This window comes from Eubalaena glacialis, chromosome 5, assembly GCF_028564815.1.
Source record: "Eubalaena glacialis isolate mEubGla1 chromosome 5, mEubGla1.1.hap2.+ XY, whole genome shotgun sequence".
Taxonomy (NCBI): Eukaryota; Metazoa; Chordata; class Mammalia; order Artiodactyla; family Balaenidae; genus Eubalaena; species Eubalaena glacialis.
The window spans coordinates 144,474,610-144,492,249 of NC_083720.1; the positions used below are offsets into that span (position 1 = coordinate 144,474,610).

Sequence of the window (17,640 nt, forward strand, 5' to 3'; positions counted from 1 at the left end):
ATTGGAATTGTAAAGAAACTTGGTTTTCCAAAATCATGCTCACTTTACACAATTCTCTGATTTTTTTCCCTGGGAAGCTTTTTCAAGAAGTTTTTAATCTCACAGCTTTAAACCAGGTAGGTGCTAATATATCATTTGCACTTATTTATGGAATAACATATTAAGTATTCATTGTATGTCATCAGAAGCAAATTTATAAAATCCTTCTCTATGAATGACTTTGCAAATGAATCATAGTTACCTAGAGTTTTGCTTTTAGTTGTTATATGTACATGTGGCAAAATTCATAGAAGTATCTGTCTAACACACAAGATGAAAACCCTTAAACAATGCTTACTAAAATGAAGGCTACTCTCAGATGAATCGATATTTCCTCAATATATTTGCAAAATTCTCGGACATCCTTGATAGGATGATCTATTGAGTTAGAAATCCTATTGATGTGTAGAATTAACAGGATTTTAGTATCTTGGTTTTTAAAATAAGGTTATTCCATTAACCCTTAGGCTAATGTAAGCAATTTAACCTTGTGTTTATTTAAATGCATATTACTTATGAAAATATATAATTGAATAATTATGGCATCCGCTGTTTCTCAGTCAAGTATAATTAATTCTAGGACTAAAATTCAATTCTATATTTCCTAATTTGATAATTACTCATAAATATGGAACTCATAGTATGGTAGATTAAAGGTGGCTACAAATCCTTTGCTACTATTCCTAATGAAAGATGGAATCTAATGCTCTCTCCTTGGATCTGGGTTGGTCTTATAGCCTTGCTTGACCAAGGGAATACAATGGAAGTAATTGAGTGATTCTCAGTGCTAGATCAGATTTCAGTTTCCAGGACTGGTCTCTTAGAATGCTCCTCTCAGGTTCCTCCCTTGCAGAAAGAACACGGCAGTCATGCTGAGAAGTACAAGCTACATTTCACTTCCTTTGACAGCCTCTTAAGGAAACTCACTATCAATTGCCAGCCATGAGAGTGAGCCATCTTGAATATCTAGCCCAGTGGAGTCTTTAGGTGACCAAAGCCCCAGCCAATATCTCACCATAACTGCCTGAGTTGAATCATTCCCAAATTCCTGACTTAAAAAATTGTGAACACAATAAAAGTATAGTTTTAAGCCATTACGTTTTGAGACGATTTGTTATAGAGATCACCAAAACATATGGACAAACTGCAAATTGTTAGAATTACTGTAAATTATGACTCATTACAGTTGTATAAAAATATATAAGCTAATTTTTAAAATAGCTCATTTCAATGTGTAAAAGGAATATTTATATTTTCATTATATAACCTACTGGAGAATCAGAAATACAAATATAAAAGTTCCTTAAAAATTATCTTATTCTACTTTTATTTTCTAAATTTGGAAAGTTAGATCTAGATACATGAATATTTGGTTAATTTGTCCCAAATTCAGTTAGCTGACTCCAGTCCCATATATTCTGTAATTTATTTTTGCCTGAATTAGAATCACCTCCTTCTTTAAGACTTGTATGAACAGAAATCAAGTGCCAAGAAATTAAAGGCAAGTGGAGACTGTAAATCACCTTGAAGATGATCTTATGCTGAAATTAGAAATGCAGATTAAAAAATCATATAATAATTTCTAACTCACAAACCTCCACATAATTCTTCAGGTAAAATTATGAACATAGTTCTTGGCTACTAGTTACAAAAACATATCAGAATTGGTACTGAGTCATTATGACTCTCTTTCTATTTATAGACTTCTGGTCCTCTCTGGAGGGCTTTACTTTATGACTTACAAGCTGTTTCCTCATTCTTGTAAATGGAAATGTCAAAAGATTAAAAAATAAAGGAAACAGACAATTCTATCAGAGTAAACAAGGACAGACTGTTATGAACAAGTGAAAAAAGAGAAAAAATAAATAGGAATATGGTAGGAGTGGACAGCAGGGCAGAGATTGGAAAACACAATGTATTTTGCAGCTCTACCTAAATAACTGACCTCATGTAATTCTTACGTTAACTTTAAAGCAGCATGTTATCTGCAACACCTGGATAGCTAGTTAAATAGTGCAGGCATATAATCATATATACAGGGCCATAAGAGAACCTGCCTTTCAAACACTGAAAACAAAGTTAATAAAAACACCACTCTAATTCTCTATTATTTCGTTTAAGATAATTTAAAAAATATTTTATAAATCATTTCAGTATCAATAACTGCTACATAATGCTACAAAATTTTCTTTTTACAAACATTCAATTAAAAAAGATTTTAGATTTGATTTTATAGTCACTGACTTAAGAGATGAACTAACATTCCACTGATTTACAATAACAGTCTGTTTTTAAAAAAATTGTTTTCATAGAAATATAAAAATTTTAAAAGGCATAATAGGTGTTCAAAGTGAGTATCTTAGAAATGTATTTTTTAGCATGTAAATCAATCAGTAAGCAGCATCATCCCTTGACACAGTGGTATATTGGCTATGATTTTCAAGCAATTAAAGAAGAGAATGGATATCAACATAATCTTTTCATTTGCAAGTAGTTCCTCTTAGGAAATCCTAAAACTTCTTACTGATCCCCATCACTCAAGATAATGATAACAATCCTTATATTTTTATAGGGACTTTATAATTTATAAAACACTTCTATGCACAGAATTTTTTTGCTGTCAGAATCTTTTTTGACCAATTATTGAACAAAATGATACATTTCTAGGATAAATAGGAGTTTATTCATAGAAATGAAGCAGAGAAGACAACTGTAGCAAAGGTCAAATTAAAGGAAACCATTAATAATAATACCAAGACCCTTATGTTCATTAGCCTCTCTACAAAATTCATTGTATTCTGACAATTTTTGGACTAGTTAAAAACAGTAGGGTTTCCCTGGTGGCGCAGTGGTTGAGAATCCGCCTGCCAATGCAGGGGACATGGGTTCGAGCCCTGGTCCGGGAAGACCCCACAAGCCGCAGAGTAACTAAGCCCGTGCGCCACAACTACTGACCCTGCGCTCTAGAGCCCGTGAGTCACAACTACTGAGCCCGCGTGCCACAACTACTGAAGCCCACGTGCCTAGAGCCCGTGCTCTGAAACAAGAGAAGCCACTGCAATGAGAAGTCTGCGCACTGCAATGAAGAGTAGCCCCCGCTCACCGTAACTAGAGAAAGCCCACGTGCAGCAACGAAGACCCAACACAGCCAAAAATAAATAAATAAATAAATAAATAAATAAAACAAAACAAAAACAAAAACAGTAGCCTCCACTGAGAAATTTGCTAAGATGTTAAAACGGTTCCATGAGACTATGGCCTTGTCTTTTCCAAGTTGTTAGAGTCTGCTTAGATTCACTTCTTGTATTAATAAGAAAAACTTGGGTTGCATAACTCTTCTAATATAATGTTCTACATCTTACGTAATTTTTTCTATACAGTAAGTAGACAGAGAGTGTTAAGTCATAATCCTGACAAAAAATATTTACTCAAAGTTTTCACTATTCTGTTCTTTGTTTCATAAAGCATTCTTGGTGAAAATTAAAAAGACAAACATTTGTATTTCATTTTCTAAAGCCTTCTTCAAATGATAGTATTTTGCAGGTAGAAGGATGAAAAATTTCTGTGTCTTAATGAGTTAGTAGGCATGACAAATTAGTTTCCTGATCTCCTAACGCCATGGGTTTCACCAACATCAATTACGAATTATACTTAAGATGTAAATGTCTTTACAAAGTCACCAACAATGAGCTTCTCAACAGAGAAAGTCAACAAGTGATAAAGTAATACTAATTTGTCCCATTTACTTGTTTGATACAAAAGTCTTGGGGAAATAAGTATCTTTAAGAGGTCTTGGGATTATCAAAAAATTGCCAGCATTTTTTTTTCCTCACGGAAGACAGACACGCTTGTCACATTGTACTTGTATTTCTTAAAGAAGGTAAGCAATTGTTTTAAGTGACCCTTCCCACAATGTAGACTATACAAGAAAAAAAAGAAAATGAAAAGGCTAAAAACAGCCTGTTAAAAGTTCCTTTCTATTATGAAGGCATGCTTACTTACTTTTCATGTTTTATGTGAGGAGTAGGGGACATCTTATCTCTCAATACCCTGAATAAACTAAGAGAATTATGTGTGAACAAAGCTATGAACTTTAGCTGCTAGGAACAAAAGTAATCAAAGACATCAAACACACCCCATTCCTCACCTATAAGTGCTGTTGACTTAAAAAATATATATATATGCACAACATGAGCGTTGTGAGTTAGCTTTATTTGGGGCAAAATGAGGACTGCAGCCCGGGAGACAGCGTTTCAGATAACTCTGAGAAACTGCTCCTAGGAGGCGAGGGGAGGAGCCAGGATACACAGGAGTTGTTTTTTTGGGGTTTTTAAAAATATTTTATTTTATTTATTTGTGGCTGTGTTGCGTCTTCATTGCTGCACGTGGGCTTTTCTCTAGTTGCAGCGAGCGGGGGCTACTCTTCGTTGTGGTGCTCGGGCTTCTCATCGCGGTGGCTTCTCTTGTTGTGGAGCACGGGCTCTAGAGCGCAGGCTCAGTAGTTGTGGCTCGCGGGCTCTAGAGCGCAGGCTCAGTAGTTGTGGCTTGTGGGCTCTAGAGCGCAGGCTCAGTAGTTGTGGCGCACAGGCTTAGTTGCTTCGCGGCATGTGGGATCTTCCTGGACCAGGGCGCAAACCCATGTCCCCTGCATTGGCAGGCGGATTCTTAACCACTGTGCCACCAGGGAAGCCCCTATATAGGAGTTCTGCAACAAAGAGCAGGTAATTGGGAACATCAAAAGATTACTGTTAAATAAAGAAAACCAGACATCTCAAGTTAAGGAATTCAGCTCTTTTCTATGTATGGGAAGATGCAAGAGTTGGGCTCACTGAAATCATTCCTTTGATATGCACCTCAGCTCTCTGGGGCCTGTATTTTCACATCCTGAGTTTCCTCAAGGCTCACCGCAGGGAGTGGCTACAGTCTGATGGCTGCTAGATGGCAGGTATTCTTTTCAGCCCTGAGTTTCCTCAGGGCTCACCAGCTCACATTGGAGGGCTGCAATCATTGGTGACTGTGACATCCTTTGTTTATTGATATGGCAGGAAATATTCCATTTATAAATATTCCATTCCATTTATAAATATTCCATTTATCAGTGAGTAATACAGTTGTTTTGTTTGTTTGTTTGTTTCTAAATGCTATATTGACTTAGTTGTAAGGCCTTGGCTAGAGAGAGGCCAGTTAGTTCTCTTCAATAGCTGATCAAGTCCATACTCCAAACACTTCCTTTATTGGGTCTTCACACTGCAGGGCCATTAGGTACCAACCCCATCGGGCCAGGTACCAGGAAACTAGGGACGGTCTCTGCACCCCAGAGCTCTTGAAATTATTCAAATTGGCCAATCCTCAGGGAGTGCTGGAAACCTAGCTAATCCCATCCTGCTTGTCATTTATAAACTGCCCAATTTGCTGTTGCTTGGTCCCCAGGGGGCAATATCCTCCATGACCCTGACTGGCAGCCTTCTCTCATTTGGAGGTGTAAGTAACAAAGAGTTCTGTCTTTCATCTGAGCATTAGTGTGTCCGGTCCCACCATCAAAAGAATCTTTAAATCTTATAAAACATAGTGCTGGCAGGAGCTGGCTGTAGGTAGTGGGCACCCTTTTGCCATCCTCCTGAGACAGCTCTTGGGCCCTGGACATTTATGCCACCTTCAGACAGAGGGGAAGGACAGTGTGAATAATATTGGGTACTGCTTGGCAATACATATACATTTTTTGCATAATGAAGGGAGAGGAAAGCTTTTCTAGTTGTATATGTTTTTCAAGACAGTAAAACTAGAGAGACATCCCTAATATTAGCAGATCTCAAAAATGGTAATATCCCATTTTATGGGGTGAATTGTGACCATGATAAAGAATACAGAAATAAGTAATGGTGTAGGGATGTTTTTTCAAGAATTCTGGCATAATTGTAGAATTCTGGGGAGAAGAAAAAGCAGAGAGCCTCAATGTTGTACCGTACAGGAATCACAGATAATATGATTCAATTTAAGCAGTAGTTTCAGGCAGTCTGGGAGGTCAGAAAACTAAGCTGCAAAAAAGCAACAAACATTAGCTGAAGCTACAGCTCACAGCTACAGAATATAAACCAGTATCAGGTACTAAGGAAAGTAGTAAAGGCCATGCTTCGTTCTTTTTTAGAGCACTAATGGATAGTAACAGCATATACAGTGCTATCTTCAAAAACTCAATATATGTACAATACATTGTTAAACAGGAGTCTTTAAGACATGAATCTGGGAAAAGCAGCTTTTTTAAACTTATGGACTAGATACACTTTTGAATGGTTGCTTATGCACTGAATGCCCGTGTACTGAGACCAACTATATAATTTAACTTCCATTACAAAACAAAATTTTTGTCTCAAAAATTCTGTAAATTAAAGAGTATTGGGAAGTTTTAGATTATCATTAAGCAACACTAAACTATCTTAAAAACTATAATCTAATATAGAACAAAACTTACAAATCTATCATTGTTTTTCATGTTACCTCTTGATGTCACTCAGCTGAGGCAGAGAAGACTTGCATCTGAGTCTTTGCTGTGGCATAATTTAGCTGTGTGATCCTGAATAAATCAATTACTAATAATAAAACTACAATTTGTTGAAATTCGGAAATAATACCAAATTCTTTGCATACATCGTCAGTGGCTACTCACAACATTTTTACCAGGAAGGTGTTTTTAACCACATTTTCAGTGTTTTAACAACTTTCTTACACTGTAGAACTAGAAAACAATTATTACTGAAGGAAACCCAAGTCTGCCTGCATTAACACAAAACCAGTATAGCTCGGTAGTGGTCTATACTACTTCTCAGAGCTTTTTTTTCATAAAATGGGGATCATGGCTATATATATATATATTTTTTTTTCCCCCTGCAGTGAGAACCATTCAAGTATATATAAGGGAAACAACTACAATTAGGTTGTCATAGGTAGAATGTCTAAAATGGCACCCCAAACTTGTCCTGCCTCCATTTCCAGAATCTGTGGGCATGACAAGAGATCATTCTTGGGGTTGTATTATGTTCTTTGGTACAGTTGATGTTAAAATAGGGAGATGATCTGAGTGGGCCTAATCTAGTCACAGGAGCCCTAATGAATCACATGAGAAAGAGGTCAGGGATCCTCAAAGTGTGAGGACTTGACTCACTATTGCTGCTTTGAGGATAGAGAGGGTCCTGTGTGTAGGGAGACAGTATGGAGATGACAGAGGCTTCCAGCAAGGAAACGGGACCTCAAACCTCCAAAGCCAGGTAAGTGAATTCTTCCAATGACAGGAATGGCTTGGAAGACACCCTAGTTCCAGATGAGAGCGCAGCTGACTGATACCTTAATTTCAGCCTCGTGAGGCTCTGACAAAAAACTTAAAAGTGTTTAAGTGACCAAGTCTGAATGGGTATCCCCTACGTTTCAAAAGTTTGCTTTACGCCAATTCATTTTTATAAGGACCTATATCAGTACCCGGTTTGCTAACCGAAAGAAATCTGAAGAGGATTTTCACTTTTACACAAAAAGGTGAAAAGGGCAAACGATGTTCAGCATTTAGTTTTCAGTGAGATGTTACAGAGGCAGCGTGGACCCCAAGCAGCAAGGGCAGCACCGCTAAGCTCCTTCCCCGGGAACCAAATTCAGCATCTTGGCGTCAGGCTGCCATAGCTTTGAACTGTGTCTGTAAGCATCTGTGCTTTCTCTCGATTTATTGCGTGCATCTGTTAGCAGGATGTGGGCTAAGGTAATTGTTTCTTTGCTTGATACCATTTAGGTTTATGAAGGGTTTCACAGGAATGCTCTACTTTTGAATAGTGGGAGAAACCTGTATTAATTTGCCACATAGGGCTAGAAAACAAATACATATATACACTAAGATAGCAGAGTCAGAGAAAGCTTTCTCAAGAAAGAAATATCAAACCAGAATCTTAATGGTAGAAGGAACTGGTAAATGACAAAACAAAAATAAATCAGTAAAAAGAAAGGCAAGTGTTTTCAAATGCAGGGCCTTTAGAACTCCTGGAGGCAGAGAAAACAATTGCAAGCGTTTGGGGAACAAGTATTTCAGAACAACGGTGTGGAGAGGTATACACGAAGAGGCACTTGAGAACCAAATCATAAAAGTCATTTTTGCCATGATAATGAATAAAGTTTTATTCAGAAGGTTTTGGTATATCAATAAAGGACTTTCAAGCCATGAAAGGGTATGATCAGAATTAAGTGTATGCAGCTTATTCTGGGTACAGTATGGAGAATGGGCTGGATGAAACCAAGACTAGAGACAGATAAGAGGCTGTTTTAATAATCGAGGTAAGAAATCGTTCGAATTTAAACTAAAATGGGGCTGTAGGAGTGGATTTGAAAGCTATTTAGAAGGTGGACTCTACCAGAAATGTGTGGAGTGGAAGGGAAAGATGAGAGGAGAGAGTCAAAGATGACATTAAGTTTCTGGCAGGTCTATTCAGAGGATGTAAGTATCACTCATTCCTGTTTAAGAGCAAATACACTTTGAGGTGGAAGAATTTAAGATGAAGGAAAGACACCAACTTTAATTTTAAGGTCCCTTGTAACATCCAGCTGAAGAAATATAGTATGCATTGGCTATGTAACCATGGGCTCAAAGAGAGAGAGATGTGGTCAGGAAATGAAATTTGGAAACTACCAATATACTGATGTAGCGGAACAATCAATAATTGAAAGATGAAAAGAAGTGATTGTGAAGAAAACTGGACAATGAGGAAAGCCTGGTGTCATAACAGCCAAGACAGGAAATATCTTTAAGAAGGAGAGGGAGGTCGATGATGTTGGATGCAGCAAAGATGAAGTAAAGTGAGGATTTACCAAAAAAATCAGTCACTGTGGACTGTACCAAAGCAGTTTCAGGTGGTATGTTAGAAGCAGAATTCAGATTACAGTGGGCTCAGAAGCAAACTGAAGATGAAGGAGAAATGAGGAGTTACCAGCTACACACTTGTCAAAATGCAAGCTTCTTCCAAGAATGAAGAATAGTAGCTAATAGGATTGAGATGGGGTGTGTGCATATTAGATGGAACAGCTTGAACAGGTTTAAAGACTGATGAGAATGACTCAGTAAGAAGGGAGAAGGTCAAAAATACAGGCGAAAGAAGGAATAACTGCAAGAGGAAAATCCTTCAAGAGTTAAGGGATGAGATCTAGTACATAGGAAGAGATACTAGCTTTCAGTAGGCAGAGAAATACCCATGAACAGAAGGAAATGAAATAATCTTTTGTTGATAGTGCTTCAATGATAAAAGATCCTCTTTTTAAACAACTTGAAATACATATAACAGATTGTTAAGAACTGAATGTGTCCCCTTAAAACCCATATGTTGAAATACTAACCCTCAGTACCTCATAGTGTGACCTTATTGGAAACAGAGTCACTGCAGATGTAACTGGTTAAGATGAGGAGCTACTGGAATAGGGTAGGCTCCTAATGCAATATAACCGGTGTCTTTATAAAAAGGAGAAATCTGGACACAGAGGAATGCACAGGAAAAGAGTGAAGACTGGAGTTATGCTGTCACAAACCAAGGAACTACTAGTAGCTAGGAGAGAGATCTGGGGCAGATCCTTCTTTAGCGCCTTCAAAGGCAGCACAGTTTTGCTGACACTTTGATCTCAGAATTCTAGCCTCCAGAACTCTGAGACAATAAATTTCTGTCGTTTAAGCTACTTAGTTTGTGGTACTTCATTACAGCAGCCCTAGGAAACCAATACACAGACATAACAATTTTCAACTGCTAGACCTTCTTATAGATTATATGTAATTGAATTGATATGATTTTTTAATAATAAATGAGCAAATAAAAAAGACAGAAAAAAGAGAGTACATAAACCATGACCTTTTTCTACTATGTCTCCTACCCTTAAAACTCTTCAAATGCTTATCCTTATTTCTAACATAAGGTGATTATGCTACTATGGGTTTCTTAGCATATCTAACGTAGCAGTGGTTCTTTATTCCTTTAAGTTATAAATGTAAAGCATTCTTATCTTTGCATATTGAATCACTATCTGATTCTTGAGCAAGTGAAGAGGTGCAGGTGTCTCCTTAAGTCTATATGTGTAGTAGTATTCTCGCCTTTATGTCACACTCACCTAATCACTCGAATGAACCCCAGAGCCTCTTGTCGTGCCTTTTGTGCAAATGCTAGGGCAGCCACCATCACACAGTTAGAAGCACCACCACATTCTAGCATCTTGACACTGATTAAAATGTCTAGACAAGTCAGTCTCATCAAAGTCAAATTCACTTTGACTGCTAATCAGTATGTGATAAAGTTCACGGAGACATGCAATTGTCCAAATTCTTTTTCACATGAAATCAAAATATGGTAAGAAAAATAATCAACTCCAGGCATGGGAGAAAAGGTAAGTAAATGCCCTGATACCCATACCCCATCCTCATCCCATCCCAGCCCGGCTAGTTAAAAGAAAACATCCTTGAAGACTGAAAATTAGTAGTCATACCGTACATACCCAGCACTATAGTGTTGAAATATTGATGGCAACCTAAGCATACAACAGTTGAAGAATTATTATTAAATGATGGGAAATCTACTCAATGAACTATTATGCAATTTAGAAAAGGATGGTTACAAAGTCTATGTGGTAACATGAAAAATACACTTTTTTTGTAAATGGAATCCTATATGAAATATATACTTATCACAAATCTGAAAATATGCAAAATATGACAGTCATTTTGTTAGAGTTGTGGGGTTTTGTGTGATTTTAAATGTTTTAATTTCTAAATTTTCATTAATGTGCTTGCAATATTAAAGGTGCTATATCCTAAAAAATATACATGAAAACCAAAATATTTATTCAAACATACTTAGCAATCATGTAACTACTGAATCTATGGCACACGAGGCATAGTCTCAGAATAATATTGTGTTCAAAAGAAAATATTCCAGGGCCCCTCCCAAAAAAAAAAATTGCAACAACTAGAGATCTTTGTATGTCTTGACCTGCATTACTAGAACACATAGTTTGCAACAATAATTTTTACTATTACTACTCTTTTTCTCCTCTGTCAGTTTCTCTGATACACTTCAGCTGCTCCTGCAAATGTCCTAAGGCCCTTGTTGAGGAGCCACATGACCTGCCCAGCTTCCCTTCTGATTAGGCATCAGAAAAACTCTTGAGAATGTATCTGATAAAGAAGAACTCCCCTATCAGAGGGTAAGGAGGAAAAGAACTTAAGTAGTCAAAACCAATTTATTTATTTTTTAGTGAATAGTCAAATGGTAACTTTCAGCAACATTTTTACATAAATACCCACACCCCACACAATTAAAACTGTGTAACTATTTACTAGACACCAAAAAATGTGGAGTAAATAGGTTAAATTACAAACACCTGCAGCGAAAGATGCATCTTTTGATACTAAGTACTCTTTACACAGAGGAGAGCAACAGCTTTTGATAATTAAGCTTAAGAAAGTATACAAAACTTCAAAAATACGGTATTGTAAATCTACTAAAATGTTAAGATTATAAAGAAAATAAATGGCAATTTATGGAAGTGTACAATTTTAACATACAGTTTTAAATGGCATTGGACTTGGGTTTACTGAGAAAGCAATATATTGTAGAGGTGAATGGTACCTTAGTTCTGTCAATAATTGTCAAGTTATTTTGCTTGAACAGAAATTGTAATTCATGAGATCTTTATTCTAAACTTGTCACATTGAGAGATTTGCACTTTAATGATATTATACAATTTTGAAAGCAATAGACCTTTCTGTTCACTTTGACTATGAATTTAAATATGATTTCTGCTCTTCTATTGCTACTTAAATTTTGTCCAGCTGTGCAACGTCTAACATCCGTAAGAAGAGAGCCAGTCAAGTCACAGGATTATAACATAATAAAAAGAAAAGAAAACTATATATTGGAGGAAGCCAATACTGAAGCACATAGGTACAAACTACATAGGTAGTTTTCCACCCGGGGTGAATGAAGAATTTGCCCAGACCATCTGGGAAACATTTCAAAGATTTAGAGTCTCCTGCTCCCCATTTTATCCCTCCAGTTTTATGAGATCCAATTGGAGGTGTGAGTTTGGACCCATCATTTTTCGTCTTTCTAACCTCACTCTTTGGAATACACTGTTATTGAAAATCAATTGAATAAAGGAATGATTGCTACTGTAATAACAATGTGCCATAAATTGTCCTCATATGGCAAATGCTTTTCATTATCCAGGATGATGGGGGGAAAGATAGGTTTTCCATGAATTTTTCAGTTAGTTGTATATAAAGTCATGAACAGTAGGGGCAAGGTTAAACACTTTTTCACTAATATTTAAAATACTGGTATAAGAGGAAAACTCTAAATTAGAGTAACAGCTGAGTCTTCCCTACTAGTTCTCTCAGTCTTTAAACTTGATTAAGTTTCTACCTTTCCTAAAACAAACATAACAACAAACAACAACATTTTGATTCCTGACTTCTACTCCTGACTCTCCTTTTATTAATGAGATTCTTGAAAGAAGAACTACACTTACAGAATCCACTCCTCATTTGCAATTTAGCTACCATGAATAAATAACTAATAACTGTTCAATCTTCCTGCCTCTGAAAGCTGGTTTTCACTCTATTACGTAATTAAAATTGCTCTCATCAGTGTTAAGTAGAAACATTTTTTTCAGTCCTCAGCCTGATCTATGCTTTAGACTTGATAATACAAAATCCCTTCTTTAAAATCTCTCTTCCTCCTGGACTTCTACAGTGTTATTTACTCTTGTTATATATAGTTTGGATATGTTTTAAACTTTTTAATACTTTTATTTCTTCTCAATTTTTTCTTTAAAAGTTAATTTTTCCTGGGTTTCTATCTGAAGCCATTTCCTATCTCAAATGTTTCACCTCAACAACTTATTGTATTAGCAACAACCTATAACTAACACTTCTGTGTTTATTATCAATACTCACCTTCCTATCTTCTGAAATCTTGTACCAGATCTCAAACTACATCCTGAAGAAATGTATTTGTTATATTCCAGGCCTGTCAGACTCAAACTTTCAAATCTAAAATCTCCACCCTAGAGAGCAACATTTTATTTCTTCTATACTTCTGATCTCAGTTAATAACATCATCTCTTCTATAACTTAATCAAGAAACCCAATTCATCCTTGACTTCTTTTAGCAGTTTACCTATTTCACTCCATTACTTTGCTGGCATGGTTTCTGAAGTGCAGTCCATTGTAACTTGTATTCTTCTTCCCCTACAGGTAAGGTATTTTTTTTCTCTGTAATCTTTCAAGATTTTCTCTGTCTTTGGTTTTCTGCAGTTTCAATATGGTATGTTTGGTGTAGATTTTTTTTGTGTGTGTATATATTTTGTTTGGAATTCTCTGAGCTTCCTGGATCTGTAGTTTGGCATCTATCATTAATTTTGAAAAGGTCTTGGCCATTATTAGTTTAAACATTTTTTCTCCATTTTCTCTTTCTTCTTGTGGTACTGCAGTTATGCACATGTTATACTCTTGAAACTGAGTTCTTGGATATTGTTATTTTGTTTTCATTTTTTTTCTCTTTGTGTTTCAGCTGACATATTTTAAAGCTCACTGATTCTTTCCTCATCTACTGATGAGCCCATCAAAGGCACTCTTCATATATGTTGCAATGCTTTTTATTTCTAGCATTTCCTTTTGATTATTTCTTAAAGGTTTCCATCTCTCTGCTTATGTTGCCCATCTGTTCTTGCATGTTGTTTATGTTTTCAAATAGAGCCCTTAACTTATTAATTATATCTGTTTAAAATTCCCTGCCTAACTTTGAAATCTGTGACATATATGAGTCTGGTTCTGCTGCTTGCTTTGTTTCTTCAGACTGTTTTTTCCTGCATTTTAGCATGCACTGTAATTTTTTTTTTTTTGAAAGTTGAAGGTAATATACTGGGTAATAATAACAGGTAAATAGTGGGAGTTTTTATGTTAATCTTGCTAGAAGTTGGGCTGTGTTTAATATTTGCTGTAGCTGTAGTTCCCAAAGGCTTAAAATTCCTCAAGTGTCCTTATTTTTGTCTCCTCTGCTGTCTCGGCTTACTCGAAGAATGCTTTTTAGTTAGAGTCTGTGTCTTGCAGCTCTTTCAGCTGTGACTCACTACTATTATACTGGAAACCCACTGACGCAGTGATAAGAAGTTGAGGAGGAAAAACATTCTATAATCTTATGATTAAATATCAGTCTTTTAGTGGACGCGTCTCTGGGTTGGTTGTGACTTTCACAAGTCTATCTTGGCTTTATTTCTCCCCCTAAGGTGATACAGGAAGGGTAAAGAGGGCTGGAATTGGTTAAGTGCCCTTCCTCCTAGGAGAGATAAGGCTCTGTCTGGTAAAGTCTTTTCTCTCCCTTTGTTAGGAAGAATGCTCTGGGCATATTTCAAATGGTTACTTTTCCATCTTTCTGCCAAAGACACAGAGTTTTTTTAGTTAGTTAGTTTGTTTGTTTTCGTTTTTTTGCCCCCTTTGGTTCTTCACCATGAGAACCTGGTAGGATTCCTAGAGGTAAAACTCATGTTAAGTGTGGGTTCCCCCTGAAGAATATGGCCCTCCAGAAGTTTCCTATTATCAAGTTAGTCTGCTCATAGCTTTTAGCAATTCACCAAAATTACCAGTTAAGTGTTCTTACCAGGTTATGGTATCAGTGGCTCTGTTCCAGGTAAACTGATTTCAGCTGTGATTCTCTATATTTGCCTGGGGTGGTGGTTTGCTCAGTGGCTTTATTTCTCAGAAAGGCCCAAGAATAGTTGTTGATTTTCAGTTTGTTCAAAATTTTTCTTGTTGTAAAAACACAAGTGACAACGTCCAAGCTCTTTAACTGTTTGAACTTAAAAGGAAGTCCCCAGCCTTGACTTCTCATCTTTTCTCACGTTCTATCACCAAGGGACAAACAATCCTCTTTTTGCCTCCAAAATTCCTTTAATTCATTCCCTTTCTTCAATTCCCATTGCCAATGACTTAACTCAGGCCTTTGTATCTGGTTAGAATTCACTAGTCTTGGAACTGTTCTCCCTGATTTTGTTTCAACACTAAGGAAGGAAACCTTAATAAGGTTATTTGTATTGCTTAATTTACCTGTTAAATGTACGACCTTTGAGGATAGGAACCATATTTTATTTTTATACACCACAAATAATGTAGTCCAGTAACTTTCACAGAGGAGGAGTTCAGTAAATACCAATTCAATGAATGGAGGGGTTAGTCATCTACTATCCTATGTGACTTTAGTGCTTTAGTAGAAACATTAGGCTGAAATCTGAAGTTAAAATTGATTTTTATTTCCTTAGATTAGTCCAGAAACTCCTTGGGTGAATATATTTTGCCCATAAATATATTCCATTAATGATGCCAGTAGCTACCTCCTGGTGGTATTCCAAGTAACAGTCCAATGAGGGCAGGCCAGGGAATGTGCTGTATAATTAAGACTCTGGGTATATAAATCTTAGATAGATAGATAGATATGTAAAATCTACAGACAATCCTGAATCCCCAAATACTCAAGAACTATCAGAAACAGGAAATAATTTTACTGCCTTTCACAGTATCAAAACCATATAGAAGAATTCTTTATAATAGAGAGAGATGTTCTTTTCTTTCCTTCTTTCTTTCTTTCTCTCTCTCTCTCATATCAGGCATCTAACACAGTGCTTGGATTTTCACCACTCTTTTCAAGATAATTTTACCTTCTTTGTAAGCTACATCACAATCATTATTCCTGTCTTTCATAAGTAAATTGAAATAAAAAATAGAAATAGAAAAGATAAGTGACTTGATCAAGGAAAACACAAAAGTTATCAACAGAACTAAAATATAATGAAAGACTGTCATATTGCAGTAACAAAAAACATGATTTCATATGTATTGACAATAGCTATTAGAATACTGAGAAAAATGCAGAAATTTTAATTTTCCCTAATATTTAAAGCCAAGATTGCATATTACATATAGAGGTATTTTTAAAAGAACGCAGAAAAAAAGTGTACAAAACACCCTATTAATCTTAGCCATACAAGAAAAGGAAAAACATTAACTAATTTTTGTATTCCCTATTTTATCAGTAACAAAATCTTCTAAATTTAACTTCTAGAGAAATAAGGGAAGGCTCCCCACTCAGTTCCATAGGCTTTATATCCATCATTTCATTAGATTTGATTTTACAGAAACCCTATGAGTTATGTTATTACTGAGATTTTACAGGAGAGCAGAGTACCTCAGAGAAGCCCTGGTAGCTAAGATCCCACAGTTATATTTATGTTAGAAAGGAGTTTTACACATGTTTGATGAACGAGTAATTTCTGAGTTGAGCTCAGTGTCTGGTTCTATAGAGAATAAAGTATCATGAAGAATACTCTTTCTATTCTGGATTCCATGAGTTCACGATCTTTTGAATATCACACATATGTAGAAAAGTTGACACCAGCAAATTGAGGTTACTTTTACAAAGTATGTTAATAAAGTAAAGAGGAAATATTCCTGGGCAAGGGTCTTCCTAACCATCTCTCATGCTCATGGGGCCTCCATAGTTCATCATTATTTTGAGAGAATCATTTGAATGAATGTCAACAATATGTAAAAACCTAATGTCCTTTGCCTACCCCTTTTCCTTTCACATATGGTTAACTGGATGGAAAAGGTCCTTCATCTATTGCCTCTCATCTTCAACTTTTGAATAAAGTCATGATGGATAATCTGAGCCTCCTTAACCCTTGGTCTCCATTTGACATTGGTCAGGGGAAATTTTCAGACTTCCCTAGGGCAGTTAAGTGACTGTATTTGTACTTTTTCTTATCTCAGCATTTTGCATGAATTATTTTGAGGATCATTCATGAACCTGAAATATTCTTACAGATCAATTAGAAGGGAAACATAAAAGTACACCAATGTTTGGGCTTAATTTTGGTGGCTTCTAACCCATCTCCCTTTTGGAAAAGGAGAACAGAAAGGTTAGAGAAGAAACTTGTCCTCACTGAGAAGTAAAAAACCTAGACTACAGATGATAGTGACTCTACACTAACTACATAACAGGGACTCAGGGAAGATCAAGTCCTGAGGGCATCTGTATCAGTTAGGGTGCTTTTGACAGTAAGTAAAAATTTACCACTTATAAATGGCTTAAACAAAAAAGATATTTATTACCTCATACAACAAGATGACCAGAAATAGGTGATTCCAGGTTTAGTTAATTCAGTGGCATACTAACATCATCAAAGACCCAGATACTTTCTATTTTATTCTCACTCATCCTCAGAGGGTTGGCATTAGTTCTCAGCCTTGACCCTTGAAGGCAAACACAGATCCAAAATGCATGTTCTCAATCAACTTGATTTAATAGTAGGGAAGACAGTCTCTCCTCGCTTGTATCTTTTTCATCCAATGCAATTTGTTTTCCCTATGGTCCAGTGGCCAGGATTGGGTCACACAACCAAACCCTAGCTTCAAGGGAGTATCAGACATTTTTCAGCTGGTGGGCTCTACATCAAGGAAGAATGTCTGTGTGGGGACGAGATCAATGAGGTAGGATCTGACATTGTAAGAATGCATGCAAAACCCTTAGGGAAAGTCTCATA

At 36.3% G+C, this 17,640-nt stretch overlaps 1 protein-coding gene across 7 annotated transcripts in view; it reads right to left on the reverse strand.

Annotated features, from left to right (window-relative positions):
- The window catches only part of CCSER1 (coiled-coil serine rich protein 1), a 1,301,104-nt gene that overhangs the window by 695,211 nt on the left and 588,253 nt on the right, over nucleotides 1–17,640 (reverse strand). The window contains exon 8 of one of the 7 annotated variants that reach the window (XM_061191729.1): nucleotides 4,486–4,744. The exons of the other annotated variants lie outside the window; for them this stretch is intronic. Within the exon in view, the coding sequence (XP_061047712.1) occupies nucleotides 4,607–4,744 (138 nt within the window). The 3' untranslated portion in view covers nucleotides 4,486–4,606. Of the gene's footprint in view, nucleotides 1–4,485; nucleotides 4,745–17,640 lie in introns of those variants that run through there. 7 annotated transcript variants of the gene reach the window in all.